Here is a 21,315-nt window from a genome sequence, read left to right as displayed (position 1 = left end):
AAAAAACAACCACAACTCCCCAACATCCCGATACCTACCTTTGCACATTTTGTTTTAGTGGTTGTACGGTAATTCAGAACACTTTCTGGTGGTGATACAGCGTATACCTGTTACCTATCACATAGACTACACCACTGCACAGAAGAGCATGGAAAAGGCCCGCATGATCACCCATAATTACATTTTTTTTTTCTAGCCATCAAGTCATTCCAAAAGTCACGCACACTACTTACCCATTTAAATGTATAAAGAAACAGACAAACACCACGTTGTCATGTTTATTCAGTAAACCTTTATTTATCAGTGCATGAACAGATTTCCATGACCAGATTAATTCTTTTTCACTCGTTTTTATATAATTTCCTCAGACTTCCCTTAAAAAAATAATGAAACGATTTACAGAGGATCCCACCCCGCATCTCCCATGAAGGCAAGTATTTATACAGGTGCTGTACAATTTATAAACATTTACATCTACCATGATGTCAAAACTAAAATACTTTTTTTTTCTTCATATATGCACTGTATATGCTCGACAAATGCAAGGCCACGGTATCGTACATGGTAATGACATGAGCAGTAAATACAGTAGCCTGTCATATCAACTATAAAGTGAACAATAAATTAGTAAGTGGACTCGCAGACCAACGGACGCAAGTCGTCTGCACATTTCTTTTGTTTTGTTTTATCACGCTACAAGCGAATGTCTAGTTTGTGAGTAGCAGTTGGTCACCACTAGATGTCTCTGCACTCCACTGTAGCAACACGGAAACGACACTAAAAATGTAGAGCAGTGCATAACTCGGTTCAAATGAATTAGAAAATATATGTTTATTATCATCTTTTGCCTTAATTCTCTGTCATTTTTATTTATTTATTTATTTTTTTAATATGAGCTCAGAAGAAGCATTTCTTTCTATTCATTGTGCACTGTGTGCAACAACCAATGGGCAGCAACGATTGGACTTCCTTGTGCGGAAGTGTGACTGCATTCTCACGAGTCTTTGTTAAACAGAAGCACGCCAGCCGAGGAGATTGTTGAAAAGACTGATAATCAAGCGAAAATCAAAAATAATATATATATACATATACTGTCTAATGTTCTCACATTGAGGGTTACACACTAATCAAAAATAGATCTGGAGGTTAGAGTGAGCACAAACGCATGGGTTTTTGTGCCTACGTTTGTTTGTGATGGTAAAAAATACAAGTGTCTCTCATAGTTACAATGATTTCAAGGCAGAAGGCTCACTTCGTACAATCAAGACCTGTTAAACTGAACTCGTCTAAGTTATGTGCCAATATATGTGCAACACGTCTAATATATGTTTTTCGTTCCTCTGGATTAGGTATAGTTGCTGCTACAGTGACGCTATCTAAAATATGCAGGCCTACCAGTCCGCTTGCACGCACGCACACACACACACACACACACACACACACACACACACACACACACACACACACACACACACACACACACACACACACACACACACACACACACACACACACACACACACACACCGGCCGACGACGTTGTGACTGAGGCTCGCTGACAGACTGTTGACAGACCATGGATTCTAGATAGTGAATGTCTAGGATTCTAGATAGTGAATGTCTAGACTGAGACCTTCCAAGTGTTGCAGCTGTTTCAAAAGGCCATGCGTTCTCTGCACATCTGTACGTGCGTCCTTCATAACAAAAGTGAATCGACCCTACATGGACATGAGCACTGACGGTATGGGTTTCCATACAATTTTAAATAAATTACATTACGCTTCATTATTATTACCTCACATATAACAAACATTAGAACTACAACCACAAGTATCTGGTCTGCTGATTGATGCATATAAAGCTGCGGGGCAGTCTGTCCTTTTAAGAGTGAACTTGCGCGATGTGCAGTGTAAAACCCTTTGATGGCCGGCAAAAAAATATATGATAAATGACGATGATGCTTCTGGGCTGTACACCACCAGTCTTGCTTATTGTACATCCATCAGGGACAGAAACAGTGATTCAGTCTTGCCAAGAAGTAAAGATCAGTGATAGGGTGGAGGTCACAGATCTTTTACGATGACAAAAAGGAAAAAGAAAAAAAAAGAAGAAGAAAAACATCCTTCATTGAGGCGGGTGCGAAGGGAAAGCAGTTCACCTCATTACCTGCTAACGGTCTCACAGTGAGTGCAATACGGAGCAGCTTCGATATAAACAGAGTCCCTGATTGGCACGAAAAGAAGAATTCGAGGAAGAGAAAGAGAGAGAGAGAGAGAAAAGTTTCACATGCAAAACAACCACCACTCAGAACTCGACGCGCATCGTCGCATCATCACAGTTCAAACGCGCATGTGGCTACAAGAGCGGTGTTCGGATGAGATAACAGCAGCTTGATGCGATCTGGCTGAGGCAAACTGGGAAGAAAAAGAAAACAGAAAGGATGAGAAGCGGCGCTGCTGGTTGCACAGTGATCAAGATTCGTCTCAGACTGGGGGATTTTCTTTGAACGTTTCTCTCGGTGAGGTTCAACTCTCTCCTTGGAGGACTTCAGATGTCTGCGTACGTCGTTTCCGCCTGCGACTGCATCTTGGCAGAGCTGGGAACTTTCCAGGGACCAGGCGTGATGGGAGCCTTCTTGCCACTGCTCGTCCCGTTGCAGCCGGGCTCCTGGACGCTGCTGCTGGAACCTCGGGGGTCTTTTCGGCTCACTTCCTCTGCCGAGCCGTGGCTCTTGCCCTCCCAGTGCTCCCTCTCCCTCCTCTCCCTGTCCAGGTCGGAGGCGGCCCTCTCCCGGTGGGCCTGGGTAGGGGGCGCTCTCTGCCCCGCCGCCTCTTGCTCGGCTCTTCTGTTCTTCTTGTGGCGATCGCCGGTGTCTCCGCTCTCCGCCGCCTCCTGCTGGAGGGCCCGCTCCTCGTCCTTGAACCTCCGGTCGTGGAGGGCCGTGCTGGGCTGCTGGCCGGCCGGACGCCGGGGGCTCTGGGGCGGCTCCGCCTGGTTCTTGGGGCTCTTCCTGGGGCTGGAGGAGCGCCGCTCCCTCTGGCCCTGAGCTCTGCCCTCTCTGCTCATGTCCTCCTTGGATCCCCTGTGCCCTCGCTCTGCTTTCCTGGGGCTGGGCGAGCGCTTGGCGTGCTCCGCCCTGCTGCTCTCGGTGGCTTTCATGGGACTAGCGGGCTTGGAGTCGCCCCTGCCTGGTTTTCTGCTCTGTGCGCTCGGGCTGCCGGTGCGCCTCTGGTTCTGCTGGGAGAGCTGCTGCCCTCTGGGTCGGTTGGCCTGCCTGCTGCCGCGCTCGTTGCCCGCGCCAGGAGAGCCGGGTGCCCCCCCGGGGTGCCCGCTGGGGAAGCCCTCCGAGACGGCTGTGAGCGGCGAAGAGGGAGACTGCTCCGAGGCTGAGAGAGAGACTGAGGATGGAGAGGCTGGAGACGACTGGCCGTCGGTTGCGGAGAGTCTGGGAAAGCTTGAGGTTGGAATGGTTACTTTGTCCTTCACACCTGGGAAACAACAGAAAGGTAAGAAAATAATACAATGGAAGAATACACCACGCTGAAGACTGTAACTATTGCATACACTACCAGTCAAAAGTTTGGACACACCTTCTCATGCAATTTTTTTTTATTTTTTATCTTTACATCTTTTCTCCACTGCAGATAGAGATACTGAAGAATCAAATATATGAGCAAGATATATGCAATTACGCAAATAAAAACACGTTCAAAAATAAATATGCATTTTATGAAAGGTGGCTATTTTGAAGAATTTCAATATAAAACGTGTTTGACACTTTTATTGTTTCCTACATAATTCCATGCGAGTTCATGCGTAGTTTTGATGCCTTCAGTGAGAAACTGCAATGTCAATCGTCATGAGAATGAAAGAAAAGACATTCAATTCACAGGGTGAGTTCAAACTGTTGACTGGCCGTGTAGACTTGAAAATTCATGCAAAATATTGCTTGACCCTTCTTATTTTTGCAAAAACAAAAGACAAAAACAGAGAAAAACAACAAGGCTGCATTATTTACCCAGTGAATGACACCATCCATTAATTCAGAAGGTGCTAATGTTCACCTGACTCTGACACTTTCATTTCCCACCCCGAGCTAAGAATAAGAACTGCAAAGCTGTGACTGAGAGCAGATATATGCAGCAGGAAATCAGAGGTAGGAAAAAGAAGAAAGATGGACTTAGTGGTGCTGAAATGAACTTTTGGATTTCTAGAGGCCACAACTGCTAGAAATCCGCCCCAATATGTTCTTTAAATAGGGGGCTTGATGCCAGTGAATGCACACAGGTCCTTTCGCTGTTTCTCAACTACAGATAAATATCTGCTTAAGGCCTATTTTCAAATAAACCAAGTATGCAGTGTGTTCTCAGTGGCATCTCAGCGTCTGTAATACACTGAACAAAACAAACAAACAAACAAACAAACAAACAAACAAAAATGGACTCGCAAGGCTCCTAAGCCTCGCGAGCACTCCTGCAGGTCTGTTAGTTCTTCTAGGACTCACTGCTTTGGCTCAGCCCTCCAAGGGGGGGAAGAGTAGCTCTTCTTCTAAGTGTTTGCTTAGTGGCAGGTAGGTGATCTTTTTTCAGATTAACCACAGGCATGGAGGAGGAGACGACGGACAACACTTAAATTCCAGGTGGATGAGTGAGGAGGAAGAGGAGAGGACAAGGTTTACCAAAGTAATTAGGGACAGACCGAGAAAAGCAGTGAGGCCTTTAGTGATGCTCTGGTTTCATGTAGAAGCACAGGGTGGAAGAAGAGTTCAGACCTATAGGAGGAAAAGATAAAGAGGTAGGAATAGGCAGCCGTGCCGATGCGGAAAATCAGAGCAGGTAACGAGCACAGGAGGTCCGTCGAGAAGTAGCATGAGAAGCTCGCGACACATGCATGGAGATAAAGGAATTCAGCGCTCTGCTACCAAGCGTATCCATACAATAGCAGCATCTCTGTGTGTGATTAACTGGCTGTCCTCTATATACATCTGCAGCAGCGAGCCGTCGCCCATGCATGAAGCTCCGAGCGGTGGCACTCACTGTGGTCCGGGACCAGGCCCTGGCCGGGCCGCAGCAGCAGGTGGACCTTGTTGCCTCCAGCTTGGATGAGTTCGATGGCCCTGGTGTGCGTGATGCCCTGCGTGGCCTCGCCGTTGATCTCCACGATTTGATCCCCGACCTGTCGGCCACAGTCAGTCCACATCCTCAAGTTTTAATGGTCATGGAGTGGGATTTTTAAATTAGACTTTTAAAACAAGGCAACAAAAGGTATTTAAATGTTAAATTATTAAAGCAGGAGAGTCAAACTCAAATACGCAGTGGGGCCAAAAGTGGATTTTTCTTTGTGAGGGGAGCTTTTTTTGTCCAAGGGAAATTCTTGTAACCTTTGTGCATCAGACAACAGAGTTTCTCATCTTAAAGTCGTGGGAGGTGATTGGAAAAAACCTCCTGGCTGACATCCTCATGCATTTTAACCAGGATCTACATTTGGACACGATCTCGCTGTGCAGGGGTTGACAAAAGCTGCTTCACAATGTGGTGAAGCTGTGATGCGGTGGAGTTCTTCAAGCTAAGCCTTGCCACTTGCAAGTAACGTAAAAGTCATCACTCCTGCTGAGAAAAGCCTTTGTTGCTTTTTCTTCGCTCTGGATTTCACGGGAAAATAGCATCTCGTTTGGGATGAAACGGCTGGTTGCACACCATCCACCATCCACGCCTGTCCACAGGCAAACAGGCTCTCGTCTTTAATTCTTTCTTCCATCTTCTGTGACTTCTAAGGATTATAAAGCCTGTTTTTTTTTTTTTGCGTACAGCGACTGTCCCAGAAGCGATTTCAAATGCTTTTAGTTGGAGGATGTCGGGAATGAGAATGAGCGAGATTTCTGAGTTGAAATCCAAGCAATCCTGCAGCCGTGCAAGTTGCTACAACACAGGAATGAAGGCATGAAATATTTTAGGGTCGAGTTCTGTTTTTTAGTGAGGCAGGGACTCCCTGGGTGAAGGGGGTGGGTCTGTCCAGTCTGAGACTGAGACAAGGCCCAGTAAAAAGTCCAAGACGAGACCGAGACCCTTGAAAAGTGTTCCGGAGACCAAGACCAGTCTGGAGTACTACAACACTAAAACAACCGAGGCAAAGCGGAGTTGAGCCGGTGACCTGTGCGAGCAGTGACGGAGGAGGCACTCACGTGTATCCGGCCATCCTTCAGGGCCGGTCCGTCCTCAGCCAGCCGCAGGATGAACAGGCCCATGTTGTACTCCTTCCCTCCCCTCAGGCTGAAACCGAAGCCCCGCTGGCTGCGCTCCAGCTCCACCACAAAACAGCCCTGCAAGATCACCACAAGGATTTGATAATTGGATAGAAATGCGATATGGGAACACTTTATATAAGGTGTACTGTCCAGACTCCAGAGACCATTGGTGCATTGGTGAGTGGCTATGAAAATGACATAATGAGCCTCTTTGCTACTCAGGAGGAGGAAAACCATATCAATAAAGCTCTACCTAAATAATATATGAAACATGAATCTGAAATAAAGTCTGTTTAAAAAGCTAATCACCCTTATTATGCGTCTTGTAACATAATAGATTCAAATGGAATTAGTCCTATGTACGACAACCTCAATTATGCATTATAAGGTGCAAATCTCATATTCATTTAATATCTACTTTTCTTTCTGCAGTGGAAAATTAAAACATTTTTTTTTCTTCTGCTGGTGCTCATATTAAACTTGCATTAAATATGAATTTTAGTATTGCTTTAAATGGCAAAATGCTCCAACAGCTCATTTTAACATTTCATAGTTTCACAAATAAAATACGTCCAGCTATATGACATCCAACATCCCTCTGCTCAGTGAAGGTGGAACACAGGAGGAAAAGAAAACAACTTCAAGTCTTTGTGTGCTTGTATGAGCTTAAAAAGCCACGAGTAGTAAAACAATATTAGCATCATAACTCGTTGTAACAGCTTTATTACTTGCTATGGATTGTGGCAATTAAAATGTCCTCAGGGAAAACGCTTTGTGATTGGACTCTGGAGCAGGACAAGTGGACGCTGGCTAATGAGCAGCTAGTTGAGAGTGGAAGAGCGTCACCTGCTGTCAAGTACGACCACTGCAGACATCACACAGTGTTGACTCGTAAAGAATATTACAACTGGCCAGTCAGTGGGGTCTTACCTGTTTACTCCCCGATGTGATGAGCGTCATGTCTTTCTGGAGGAGGGAGTTTTTCATGTCACTTTCACCGTTCCTGTCCAAACAAGAAAAAGGCCAAGAATAGAAAATTCACTTCAGTCACTGTAGCGGATAACAAAAAGAAGAAAAAGAAAGGTTCATCCAAACCTTCCAAGCTTTATTTATTTTTTTACCAGCTAGTTGGTTGGTTGGACCCAATGGAATCAGCCTGTGTTGTCAAATTTTAATTAAATTAAATCTCACTATAAACTGTAGTAACATCTTGTCACGCAGTCTCATGGTCCTGACACACTGGGAGTGAATTTTCGAGGCAAATAATTTGTGTGTTTTTTTTTTTTTTAAACCTCGAAGTCAATGCAACCTTCAAAACATGCAGACTTCAAAACAACAAAGAGCGCCAAACTTTATCTGCTTAGCAAATGTTATATTCCTATTTGCCTCGTGGTGTGTAAGGAGGACCTTCAGACTATTCCCACCACTAACCGATCCCAATGTGCAAGTACTGGCACAAAATCCAGCTGCTGCTCCACACACTGCGCAGAGAGCAGGAGAATCCATCTCTCCTCCGCTGCCGCAGTGGGCAGCAGGATCCAGGCGCCGCCACGCCTTCGTTACAGCGGCGTAAGCCCCTCCGTGTTGCTTTCATTACACGGCGCACAGAGACCAGCGTAAATCCTTCAAAGAGCCGAGTTGCTTCCACAGTTGGCTGGCAGATAATGGCACGGGGAGGGGGGGGGGCATACTTTAATGCCTTGCAGAGCTCATTACAATGCCTTTTGTGGGAATTTAGCTGTGCCGACGCACTATGTGAGGAGTTTAGGCCCTGTTAGCTCCTCCGCCGTGAACAGCAGTTTACACACCCGGTGCGGCCGCGGTCGACAGCCCGGGCTAATGAACCGCCCGGAGGTCCGACCCGAGGCCTGCGTTGGGAGATTAGACGGCGAGGGAGCTGCCAAGCAGCTGGACAGGAGGAGGCCGGATGAGGAGACGTGCGGTGAAACGTGGAGGCGGGGAAGGTAGCGGGGGAGTGAGACTCTGCAGCAGCGGCGGATTATACAAGTCTGGCACAGGTAGTTTTATCCCAAGGGAATGATCAAAGAGCAAAGCAGAGTCTATTAATCTGCCGACTGTTTGCTTTGCTACATCAACAGCGACTCTGAGCGGATTCTTGTTTCCTCTTTTTTCCAATGCTTACGGATAACTTTGTCGACGAAGAGGAGTACTGGGACGGGGATTTAGATTTAGAAAATGCTCCCGACTGTGCGAGAGTGGTGCTGGCAGGCCAGCGGTGGCTTGCAGAATGGGGCTTGCAGAGCAGCTTGTGTACCTGTCAGAGTAGCTGGGAGGCTGTTGGCCCATCGCTCTGTGCTGCGCTGAAGGGCTCTGCTTGGCTGAGTTGCTTCCAGACGGGGGAGCGCTGTCTGTAAACACACATTGCAAACAACACCAGGGTTAACACTAGGGATGCACGTGTATGAACATTTTGGTTTGCACTGCAGTGAAACTTGTGAGAGATGCCGAGGAATATTGTTTAAATAACAGAACATCTAAGAAAAAAATGTGTGATGGCCTTATCGAGTACTCTGTTGGAAAAACCCAGATATTTACGTCATATTGACAATAGGATTATCTAATAATAACACAACACTGGTGTTCTTCCTCCATCAATGGAAAAGCTGAGTCTCGGCCGGCCACTCACCGTCTTCGGGCACCACAGTGAGGGTGACAGAATTGCCGGCGTCCTTGATGAGCTGGACGATGTCGTTGTGCGACAGCTCCATGATGGACTGGCCGTTGACGGCAGAGATGCGGTCGCCCACCCTCATCCGGCCCAGGCGGTCGGTGGGGCTGCCCTCGATGATGCGGCCGATCTTGTGAGGTATGACTGCAACAAGCAACATTGAGTTCCTTTCACATCCAGTTCTGAAGTTTGACATTTTGAACAAAGTTACTGTTCCTTGTTTAAAATAGCTTGTAGGGAGGATGTTGAACACCGTGGGGAAAATATTTACCTACTGGTCAATACATGGTCCCCCAAAATCCAATGTTCCTTTTTTCAAACTAAACTTATTTTTTTATTGTTGTTCTGTCCTGTGGTTTTTATTACTTGTTTATATTTTCATTTGTTTGGTTGTCTGCTTTAGTTTATGTCCACATTCCTTCCTGCTCTTTATCCGTTAGCTGTGTGTAAATGTATTGATTGTTGTTATGCATGTATGTTTCCACTAAAGTGGAAACATGACGCCCACCTCCAGGTGGGGGCTTAGTTTTCGACGTTAGGATGACGAAGCCGAAGCCCTCGTTGTCTTTGCGCTGCAGCGTGACGTCGAAGCTCTCGGGCCGCGAGGGCTGGACGGCGCCGGCAGCCTCCACTCCTGCGGGCGCCTTGGGGGAGGTGTTGATGAGGGCGGCGGCTACGTGCTGAGGCTGCTGACTGGCCTCCTCCTGCTCGTCACCATCTGACAAATGACACACAAGTCGCAAGTTTGATGAGACCGAGACCCTTAAAAAGTTGTTCTGGAGACCAAGACCAATCTCCAATGCTACTCTGTCAATAAGATGAATGCAAATAAAGCACATCAGCTCAGAAAACAGCATTGCACCTTATCACCCACACAGGGACAACAGATAAAAAACACCACTTTTTAAACAATAGACTGCCTTTGTTTTGCTTCTTCGCTGTATTAAGCACCTGTTTCTGCTGTCAGACCATACACCTCTGCCATGACCGATGCTCTGCTTTTGTGCTCTGTGATCTGGACTTGTTAGATAATGCATACAATTTTTAATAGCGCTTATTTAAACAAGCCTGAATAAAACCGAGGTTTGTATCAACGAGACAGTAAGCGGCATTGTTTTGTTTTATTTTGAGGCGTCTACCTGTTTTGAGATGCAAATCACCTGTGCCAGTGGATCAATCTCTCTTTGCTGCCCGTCACACATCTACAATCGGCCCTGACGGATGAAAGCGGAGCAAACAACCTTCAGCTCCCTACCAGGCGCCACTATACGCCTGTCTGCCTGGATTGTCTGTTGATTCAGGCCAGACGCATTCAAAGCCTTCCTTTTCTTTTGAGGAAAATATCCGAAATGAAATAACATCTGAAAAGTCAATTTCAGTGGAAAGTTTATTCATTCAGACTTGGCCACGAGGAAACACATTTAACGGATTAGAGAGGAGAAATCCATGATCAAAGCCGCTGCTCGGAGGTCCGTCCTCCAGCGCGCTGATCCAAACTGAGGCTCTGAAGCTCTGAGTGCTCTCGGAGAAAAAGGCGTGAAGCCGCCTGATTGGGAGGCGGGACCCACCTGTGTGCGTCAGCTTCCTGCGCACCGTCAGCATGACTTGGCCGTTGCGGGCGGCGTTGGTCATCAGCTCCAGCACCTGCTTGTGGGATTTGCCCTTGACTGCCACTCCGTCGATGCAGAGCAGCTCGTCCCCGGCCCGCAGGCGGCCGTCCTTCTCGGCGGCGCCGAGCGGCACGATGGCGCCGATGTACACCTGCGTTGGAGGGGGCGGGGGGGAGGATGTGACAGAGAGCGTCGCTGAACTGCAGAACTCGAGAAACTCGTCTCCCCCACTGCCGATATTGTCAATGGAATATAAAATACGCTTTTACTTTAATTAATCTCAAGCATGCATGTCAAGCCCGTGTATGCGTTATCAGAAATGGATGTGGAACTGCTGAATTTCCCAGTGGTCACCCGTGGTATTGCACAAAGAAATTCCATAGGGGCCCAAAAAGTGATTCCCCCCCACCCCCATAGACCGCAATTTGAAAATAAACTGTAAAATGGCTGAGTGGATGATTCCCTCCTAAAACATGCTTCATAAGCTATAATACATCTTTATGATACATATTTTCAATCTCTCTAAAAGGCCAGAAAATCCCCAGAAAAGACTTCACTCCGAGTGTGGCGGCTGTGTCACAGCTCCTTCTGATTGGCTGATCTATTCCGATGCGCCATATGACTTACAGGGGCATGATGGGAAGTGACACAACTGTGCATGCTCTAAGGGCCCCATAACGGTGGAGTAAATTCTTCTTTCTCGGCGTACGCTCCACTGAAGTCTTTACAACTCCATGTTTGATTTGCCATCTAGTTATTCTAACATCGAGCCTGGTTGTGAAAGGTGGTGCTGAGCTGTTGCCTACCGGCTGGTCGGGTCCTTCTCCTCCAAGGACTCTGAAGCCAAAGCCTGATTCCTGATTCCTTTTAATGTACACATCCAGTTCCTTGGTGTTAGGAGCTGCAGAGAGTAGAAAGAACGTCATCTCGATTTTCTATAAATCCATGCATCCCTTCATTGATTCTATCTATCTATCTATCTATCTATCTATCTATCTATCTATCAAGAGGAACCGTTCACTTACGTTTGCTGTCCATGATGGCCTTGGACTTGAGGTAGAGATCAGACGCGTCGGGTTTGGGCGAGCACGATCGCAGGGTGTTGCCATGGAAAGGCAGCGGCTCGGGTGGAGGCTCGCTGGGCTGTCCGATGGTCTCTGTGCTGCTGATCATCTCCTGCCGCTGCTGCTGCTGCTGCTGCTGCGAGGCCGACTGGGGGTACGGGTGAGGCGACTGCTGAGGCGGAGTCTGGGAAATGGTTTGGTGAGACATGGTGGGGGCGGTGCACTGTAACACAAATGCAAATCAAAAGAATGGAGCTCAGACAGGTGACGAGAATTAGCATCGGCGTTGAAACACAAGCAATGCATTTGGTTTGTCCAATGTGGTTTCTACATCAAAGAAAACAAACAAGCAAACAAACAAACAACATAAAAAGTTTGGACTTCTTTATCTTTACTACCTTGTACACTGTAGATACACACTGAAGACATCAAATATAAGACACCAAAATATGTGGGTTAATGTGGCAAAAGAAAAAAAAGTTAAGTACCTAAATATGTTGTTATATATATTTTATATGAGGGGCGGCTATTCTATCATCATCTAAAATACAAAACTTGTTTGAGTTATTTCACACTTTTACGCTTCTCACACCGAGCGATTATTGTGAGTAATCGAAATGAAATGAAATAAAAATAAAAATAATTCACTTTAAAGAACTGAGCTGCATTTTTATCATGATGATGTACTCATTCCACGCCACAGGAGAGAACATCAAACAGAACTGCTCCAAACTTACTGGTTTCAGGGATTTCACTGGAGACGTCTGACCTGGAAGCAGGCAGACAGAGGGGGAAGTTAGCCGCCAGGGAAAACTACAGTTCATACATTCAATAGATCACACTCTGAACTGTTGACCTCGATGTGCATAAATCTTCTCCTGCGCGAGAACATTCCCCTTGCGCGCTCTGTGAACTTACAGCCCGGAGGTCTGCGGGCGGTGTGTTAGTTCAGCACCCTTGTCGCCTTGCAGCGCTTGCACGAGTGGATTCAACCAGCAGAGGGCAGTGTTCTCCAACAACCAGAAACCGCTGTGTGTGTCGCTGGCAGCGGCGGAGCCACAGAAGTGACTCGCAGCCGTGTGAAACATGAGTCTCCCCGGGTTAAAACCGCCAGCTGTTCGGCGCAGCAAGCTAACGACGTCATAAACTACTACTACCGACACACACACACACACACACACACACACACACACACACACACACACACACACACACCGTTTCCAGTTTAGTTTTAGAGGAGAGCCGTCCGCGACCGCGCGCCTCCTCTGCAAGGTGTCTCGCGGGTCACACGAGCTGATTGCGGCGATGCGGAGCGCTCTCATTTCCACATGCAAATCCACATCAGGGAGCAGGGCTAAAAAATAATTTCCTGTTTCATTTCTGCGCTGCCGTCACTGGAGGCGGAGGTGGAGGAGGAGGAGGAGGAGGAGGAGGTGGTGGTGGTGGTGGTGTCCAAGCCTCTGGCTGGGGGAAAAATCTGAACTTAATCCCGGTCTACGTGTGACCCGAGGAGCGCCCTGCAGTGCTGCTCCTTTTAGACCTTGAAAGCTCTGATCTCCATCCCTTCATAATGCACACACACACACACACACACACACACACACACACACACACACACACACACACACACACACACACACACACACACACACACACACACACGAGCCATTGCACGTGCAAACAGGGCTGATATGACAGAACTTAGGCTGGGTGGTGGTGGTGGTGGTGAGGAGGAGTGGGGGGTTAATAACAGCAGCAGTGCATACATGCACGCACATCCACAGCAAGGACCCTGGGCCGAAGCTGAGAGCGGAGGGAGCCCAGCCGAGTGCGTCTGATGTGTCGCTGCAACGCTGGCCCTCCCTCAATCCAGTCGACTGCACTGCAGCACGGGGCGGAGAGGAACAACAAGCCCTTCAGATCGGCCCAAAAAGCCAGAAGTGAGGAGAAGGGCAACGATTACCCACCATGCCTCCGTCTCCTCCTCTCCGTGCAGCGAGTGAATCACTGAGGCTGCCATCTCTCCTCGCCCTCCCAGCTCCGCTTGCTGTGTGACTAAGCATGACTTTGCTCCCCGTTTGGGAAGGTGCACGGCGGATGATGCAGAGTCGGTGTGGAGCCGAGCGTGAAATTGCTTTATTTAAGCATCGGGTGAATCGGTGGTGTCCAGGCTAGCGACTGAAGAACCACCCAACATCCGCCTTATCTATGAATTTAAAGCACCCGGCGCGCCAATCCTAATCCCGCGTAACGCTAAGCAGATCTTTGTCGACTCTTCCTCGACGCTTCATCCTTTGAGAACTCCATAGCGAGTGGGCCGCTCGCTTCTGTCACGTAGCTCGTAGGTTTTTATGTGTGCAAGAGGCGGAATACGTGTGTGGTCCAAAAAAAGTTGTGTGGGGATTAAAATGATTCCCAAAGCGTGGGATTAAACCACTAGACTATCCTAACACAGTGAGAGCAGTAGATTTACGATCAATCCCATTTTACTACTTGCCCCCGACCACGGAGCCCTTCTCTGCCAATTTGACCTTCCATAGTTAGGTTCAAGAAGTCCTGATTCTGACGGGTGCAAAGGTAAAGGTAGACAAATACACATGCTGAAGATCTAGTAGCTACATCATGAATGGTAGCTAGTGTTTACTTGACTTTAACATAAGCTAGAGCTATCGTCAGTTGGCTATGCTACATTTTCATTTTGTGACACTTGTGCCTTTTTGCGTATACTGATGTTCCTTTCCAGCCCCATATACAAATATATGATGAAACGAATACCACAGAAGCTACGTAACAGAGAAGTATATATATGTAAATATAAATAAATAATAGTGCGTCTCTTATTTAGGGTGAACACTTGCGTCCTCAAATAAACGAATAATAAGGTGGACAAAGTATCCAGGTTTGTGCAGCTCACTGGCAAGCTCAGGAGAGGGAGGGTGAGCGAAAGAGCTCCTCAATCTAAAATGTAACCACTCGATGTCGCTGTTTCTTCTCAAAATCTCTAAACATCACACACTTAACCCTTCAGCGCACCCTTCTGGCAGCGCAGCCTCTCATTTCTGCCGACTCACCTCCTCGAAGCACCAGGACGTTGACCTCGCTGCCCACGGGCAGGTCCTTGAGGATGTCCACCACCTGGGAGTGGCTCAGCGTCTGCACGTTCTGCCGGTTGATCTCCTTGATGACGTCGCCCTTCAGCAGGCCGCGGCACCACTGGGCGTCCAGGATCATCTTCACCTTCTGGCCCAGCGGGCAGTCGGCGATGGCGAAGCCGAAGCCTCCGGGGCCTTTGACCAGGGGAACGCTGATCAGCTCGGGCTGCAGGAGGGTGGTGTCGGGCCCGTCCTGGTTGGGGCTGTGAGGGACCTGGTGGTGGTGCTGCTGCTGCTGCTGCTGGTGGTGAGGATGCGTGAGATGGTGGTGGTGGTGGTGGTGGCGCCCGCCGTTGGTCATGGGTGCGACTGCGGCCGTCTGCCTCGGGAGAGTCCCGCCGGCGGCGTCCGGGATGGTGCAGTGCAGGTCCTGCGGCGTGGACGGGGACGGGGAGCTGTCCTTGGAGGCGCCGCGGCCCGCTGAGGCGTCCTCGCTGCTGCTGGAGTCCTCGGGCAGCGGGTAGCCGCGGCACAGCACCATGTCCACGTACTGGTTGATGGGAATGGACTGGAACATCTGCACCACGTCGGCGTGAGTCTTTCCCAGCACGCACGCCCCGTTGATGTCCACGATGACGTCGCCTGGCGGAGAAGAGACCAGAGGCGGCCGAGTTTAATGCTCAGGTGTGAGATCGGGGACAAACTCCTGCCTGCCAGGGACAGCAGTCTTTCAGTGTCATGCAGCTTTAAAGATTGGCTCAAGTGTTTGACCCACAATCTTTGAGAAGATACTTATCAGTCTAACCAGTTGAGCTTTATGTTGCACTCAAAGACAACTATACCAAGTACAATGGTTTGAAAAAACAAAAGCAAAACAGGCTTACTTGTGCCATAAGACCTCAGTCTCCTCAGGAAATGAATACGTTGTTGTATTTTACCATGAATATAATCAATGTGTGCAATCCATGACGGTAATATTTGCATTATTGATAAACAACCAGGGATTTGCTGGCTGTTTTCCAGCGATTCAACGGTGCACTCATCCAGTTGGAAACGCCAGTGCGCCTCTCGCGCTCTTCAAACTCTCGGACTGCAAAGAGGTTAATGAGAAAGAGGAGCGAGTGAGCGCGTGAAATGGAACAAGACTTGACACGCCGCTCTCCTTTTTCCTGCTTTCATCTCGCAGTAAAGAAGGGAAGAATCCCCCCCCACACCCACCTCTCCCCACCCCCAGGCCAGGCTGAGAAGTCGACACGGGTGGCTGGATGAAGTGCTGACTGGCACGCTGGCTAACAGCCCAGCGCAGGATTCATCCCACCTACACAATCGATACCTTTCCCCAGCCGACGCAGCAGAGGGTTTCACTCTCGAAATGGGTTTCGTGCGGCTGCGTGCGGTGCCGTCAGTGAACGCACCGCGTGAGCCCCTGATGATTTCTCTTATAAATAAGCATCAGCTGAGAGGATTATTTTAGGGTGAACGGCTTAAAATGTTTGACACTTGGCACCAAAAAATGTGCAGGGCCTGTAGCCAAAGAGCTAGGGGCCGCACAGGCTTACATAATGAGTCAATCAAATATAAATGTGTGTGTGTGTGTGTGTGTATATATATATATATTTATATGCATGTTTGCCGTTTGTGCTGGGAAATTGATTTTTGTGCATGTCAAGGGATGCGAGACATTAAAGCAAATTACGCCGTGTGTTGCGCTTTCGTATTAATCCTCAATAAACAGGCCGGCGAGGACCTTCTGGGTATTCACTGCAATCAATATTACTGTAAAGTGAGTCTGGAGGGGCTTTACTGGGGGTGAAACCAATCACTACAATCAGCATGTATATGATTATAGAATTTATACGTGCGATAAACGGAAATTTCCTGAGTCACCGACATGACGCCGTGCAAATGAGTGCAAAGTGGGGACAAAGTGACAGGGAGCCAATGTTTCTGATACCTGTGACAAATGGGTTTATAAAACCCAGTCTATCAAAAATGTTTGCAGATAATACCTGGTTTGTTCGCCACAAATTGAACATAGAAGTTTTACAATCTACAGCTGATTTGTTGAATGCGGCTCACAAACATCCGCCCTTCTTTGACTGAGATGTGCGAGCCTATGCTGTTTTCTTACACTGTGCTGTACAGTGTGCACATTGGCACTGCACAACAGTAAAAAAAAAAAAAATGGATTAAACCTATTACAGATAAGTTATATTCAGTTCATTTACACTTTGCTCAACAATGTATTGAGCAAATCAGACCCATGATGGCTAGATGGCTGCATCGATATGGTGGAAGGCAAGGAAGGAAAGTCATTCTTAAAGGGGAATTTATAGGATATACGTTTCTGTTCAAGTAATCAATGTGTGTGTGTGTGTGTGTGTGTGTGTGTGTGTGTGTGTGTGTGTGTGTGTGTGTGTGTGTGTGTGTGTGAATGGTTGTCTGTCTTTCAAAGTGGCCCTGTGATGAACTAACTGCCGACTTGTCCGGGGTGTAAACCTGCCAGCTGGGACAGACTCCAGCAAATTCCTGCGAGCGTGAGCGCGGGAGAAAGCGGCCGGTGCAGAAGATGGATGGACGGACTCACAGACGCCCGCCGACGGCGGCATAATGGTGACAAGTTGCAAGGACAAACGTGGCCGCCAATAAATGAATACAGCGTCGGTGAAATCGTTCCGTTCGCCTCCCCCGAAGATCCTCCCCACCTCGTAGCTTCACGCCAGGGTGCGTTTGTACAGCCGGGAGGAGCTGGAGGGGGAGATTACCTGAGGCCATCTTGTTGTCATGCGCCGCGGGCCCATCCGGGAGCACGTTCTTCACCTGGAGGAACTCGTCTGGCCGGTCGCCTCCGATGATGGTGAACCCAAAGCCCTGAGGGCTCTTTCTGAGCGCCGTCTGCAGGATGGTGCCCTGCAGCTGAGACGGGTCCCGCGTGAAGGCCCGCGCTCCCCTGCCAGGCTCCTCCGCTGTGGGGAACAATAGGCCAAAAAAAATGTGAATAAAATTACAAAAAGGAGGAGTGAGACTGACGACCGATAATGAACGGGGGAAATGGAGGACAGAAAATATCTTTAATGGCTTAATTATTTAAATGACCATGTGCTAAATTGCTTTTGTTTACCAGCTTGAAGTTAATAGGCACTTCTTGCCCATCAGCTAATAGGAGGGAGATACAATTCAGCTTCTGGACTGAATTTTAAATGAAGTCGCGGTGACATTCATTCTGGAGACGAGCGAGCTCCATCTTTGAAGATCACATTTCTTACGCGCACGCGCAACTTGCAAAGTGTGGAGAAAACTGCGATTCCCGCTCGTGGGCCGCCATCTGTCTCGACACTCGACAACTCGTCTGTCAGCGCGTCACTCATCACCGCCAGCGGTCACACGGACGCTCGGCGAGCTGCGATTTACGACCGCGAGGCGCAAACTCAAACAACTCGCAGCGACATATGCAAAACGTTGCAGCCGGCAGACGTCTTCCCTCGGAAGACCCTTTGCTTTCCAACTGGCCAGGCCAGAAACAACTGGCAGGTGATACATCTGTCCTTAAAGGTCCAGTGTGTACAATTTGGCTCAAGTTATCATTCTTAAATTGGTAAAAGCTTAACGTACTGCCCATAAGTACATAAATGAAAGCGTACACTCGCTGTACGATAGGTTTTCCTACGCTTGGAACGGTTCTCGTTTATATGTAAGAATACACACATAGCAAAGGTCGTGCTCCCAGTTAGCTGCCATCTTCAACCGCTCTATTTCTACGGAAGCCTGGTGTGGACAATCCAGCCCAAATGACAACGTGTTTCGTATTTAGGGTGAACGCTCGGGTTCTCAGATAAACCAAGAAAGCAGAAGGTTGGCGAGGTATCCATGTAGTCCACTGGCAAGCTCGGGAGAGGGAGGGTGAGTGAAAGAGTGCTGCAATCGAAAATGTAACCACTCTGTGTCGCTGTTTCTTCTTAAGAATCATCAAATATGACACGCTTAACCTTTAAATGCACCAGATAGTCTCTCCCCCCCACCCCCACACACACACACACACCCCTCTGCCTCTAGCAGCACTCTCGACGTGTCATGGGACTGTGATTTGCATAATTGCGCGGCAATTGGCTGATAAACGTGACCGCGCTGATGATTAAAAATAAATAAATAAATAAAATAAAGATTATGCCAAGTATGATTAACATGACATTACCGCAACGGAGCTGCGTCACGGGGCTCCTCCCCCCCCCCCCCCCCCCTTCCTCCCCAGGATATTATACGGAGATGTGTTAATTAATATGGCGAGGGCACGTGCTCGTGCGCACGGCAGGTGCGATCACGTGAAATTCTTCATCAGGAGCCGCAGAGAGAGATGAGATTATTATTCCATGTTCGCAAACAAAGCGGCTCCATGCGTCATGGCCACAGCAGCAGACAGAGGGGGTGGGGGGCTCAATAGAAGAGCCATGTTTACACGGCCTTGATGAAGCCGTGGCGGTGGTGGTGGTGGTGGGGGGGCACAAAGACACAGTGTGGATTCTGCAGGGCAAAGTCATTATAAGAAACGTCGGGCGCTGCAATTACAGCGTCTGCGCTGCTCTGCGGCAGCAGCCATTGTCTGCGAGGTCGAGCCGCTCGGGCCCCGTCTGAACGCCACAGCACGCACGTCCCCACATTTACACAACAGCACCAGTCATTAATGCTCATTAACCAAGGTGTGGGAAGCTGCGGAACGGGCACACGGTGTGTGTGTGTGTGTGTGTGTGTGTGTGTGCGCGCGCGTGTGTGTGTCGGGGGACTCAGCTGTGTAAGGTGGGAACTGGTATGAACCAGGGAAGTATTATAAGAACTGGATACCAGACTGGCAATATGGCAGGGCGGCGATCTCCCAACCCCCAAGCCCCACCAGTGGCCACTCGAGGTACTACAGCAAAAATGGACTTTTTATCTTAAAAAAATATGTAAAGGCCAGAAAAACACCAGTTTAGAGTTTGTTCCCAGTGTGACATCACTGCTCGTTGTGATTGTCCGATGCATCCTGATGCATCACAGAGGCATGATGGGAAGTGACACTGCTGAGCCTGCTCTATAGGGCCGTATAATACAGAAGTCCTACACTTTTGTCGGTATTCGTACGCACTGGGTGAGCAGCTTCATTCACAGGTGGCGAAATGATGAACGCAAAGACCGCATGGAATTCAACTTATAATCATAAGCCAGTGGCGACCACGGTCTCCTCGCCCTGCTTCCCTTCCTGTCAGCGTTCCTCCAGTGCAGCGGAGGAGTTTGAGCTGCACTGAGCTGAGACTGGGGCTAAAAAAAATAAATGAATAAAGAAAGCAAAGCAGACTCAAAGATAGCACAGACTCCTCCCTGTTTCATAATTTATTTGTCCAAATGAATTCAGCCCAGCCGAGCACTGCACCATTATTCAAATAGACTTCAAATCACTGCTTCAAAGGCTACGGGCTGTTTATCAGCAGAGCCGCCAAATGTTGGAACATCCTACATTCAGACACCCGAGTCCGATGCGGAAGATAAAATTGCTCCATTATTTTGAAAGCAGATCTAATATACCTTGTTATTTCCCCTCCCTGCCACCCTTTTGCGGAATAAAAAAAAGCAAAACGTGCTGTTTTTCTTTTTTCTTCCTCCAGCGCCGTCGTCTGTGCGCGATTCAATAAAGGAAGGGAGGGGGCAAAACCATCGGAGCCAAGCGTGCGTCCCTGAAGAGCGGCGGAGAAGCTTGCTGTCACCGTTTATGCTCATCAGCAGGTGCAAGAATTAAATCAGCTCTTTGGAAATAAGCACAGGCAATGTGTGTCATTGGCCCCGTGTTGCTCTTTATGTAACTGATTAAAGTAAAGGTTAAGTAACGCTGACGCGGCAGAGACACTAGCTGCGTTTCCGTTGCCCCTAGAACTGCACAAAACCTAAATATGGCAATAAAAAACTGGTGATGGAAACACCTAAACTTGGAAAAACCTCTCAAATATGGCGAATGTGGCTGCGGGTTCTCAACTCAACTTGGAGGCCGACGGGTCGCAGGCTGGGGCAATACTAGGTGTGCTGTGCTGTGCTGTGCTGAGCTGTGGGCGCACTGACCTGAGGGCGTGGCCAGTGGAGGCGGCGCTGCAGTGGGCGTGTCAGCCGTGAATTTCCTCTTGGCCTCCATGACTGGATTCTCAAACTGAGTCTTCTGGTTGATGTGGCTGCAGGAGGGGAGGGAGAACACGAGGCTGTTAGCTTGTGGTTAACAAGGTTTTCCAGTCCAAATGTATTTTAGTGTTTTTTTCCTTTGTCTGCAATTTATTTCGTGGAGTTGAGCTAATATAATTTTTCCTAATTCTATTCTCACTCCCTGATTTTACACTCTTTTCTCCATTGATGACTGGGCCTCCTGGCAGCCTCATCTTTCTTTAAGCATCTGGCGCCAAATACCATTTGAAACAAATGTCTCACATCCAACGCCACGCGTGGCTGAGGAAGGGTGAGCGAGCGCTGCAGTTTGCTGCGGAAATATACATCACGCCGCTATAACTCAAAAGATTCACACTGCAGATGATGAGTGTGCGTGATGAGTTCTGCTGTTTAGATCCTGAAAGCGAAGCAACTTCACCCAACAACATGCATGTCC

At 48.4% G+C, this 21,315-nt stretch overlaps 1 protein-coding gene across 2 annotated transcripts in view; it reads right to left on the bottom strand.

Annotated features, from left to right (window-relative positions):
- Positions 1-269: 269 nt before the first annotated feature.
- The window catches only part of magi3a (membrane associated guanylate kinase, WW and PDZ domain containing 3a), a 111,364-nt gene continuing 90,318 nt past the window's right edge, over positions 270-21,315 (bottom strand). The window contains exons 8-22 of one of the 2 annotated variants that reach the window (XM_076042525.1): positions 20,784-20,890; positions 17,465-17,665; positions 14,679-15,341; positions 12,345-12,376; positions 11,569-11,830; positions 11,350-11,444; positions 10,502-10,694; positions 9,442-9,651; positions 8,892-9,077; positions 8,520-8,613; positions 7,175-7,247; positions 6,182-6,319; positions 5,037-5,175; positions 4,699-4,771; positions 3,353-3,488 (exon numbers count right to left, since the gene is read on the bottom strand). In XM_076042525.1, the coding sequence (XP_075898640.1) occupies positions 4,719-4,771; positions 5,037-5,175; positions 6,182-6,319; positions 7,175-7,247; positions 8,520-8,613; positions 8,892-9,077; positions 9,442-9,651; positions 10,502-10,694; positions 11,350-11,444; positions 11,569-11,830; positions 12,345-12,376; positions 14,679-15,341; positions 17,465-17,665; positions 20,784-20,890 (2,446 nt within the window). In that variant the 3' untranslated portion in view covers positions 3,353-3,488; positions 4,699-4,718. Of the gene's footprint in view, positions 3,489-4,698; positions 4,772-5,036; positions 5,176-6,181; positions 6,320-7,174; positions 7,248-8,519; positions 8,614-8,891; positions 9,078-9,441; positions 9,652-10,501; positions 10,695-11,349; positions 11,445-11,568; positions 11,831-12,344; positions 12,377-14,678; positions 15,342-17,464; positions 17,666-20,783; positions 20,891-21,315 lie in introns of both variants that reach the window. The other variant, XM_076042524.1, reaches the window with a different exon arrangement.

This window comes from Nelusetta ayraudi, unplaced genomic scaffold (genome assembly GCF_046127955.1).
Source record: "Nelusetta ayraudi isolate G7.1 ecotype Tasmania unplaced genomic scaffold, CSIRO-AGI_Nayr_v1 ptg000070l, whole genome shotgun sequence".
NCBI lineage: Eukaryota > Metazoa > Chordata > Actinopteri > Tetraodontiformes > Monacanthidae > Nelusetta > Nelusetta ayraudi.
The sequence above is the reverse complement of the archived record's forward strand: the minus strand, read 5'-3'. Positions and strand labels throughout refer to the sequence as shown.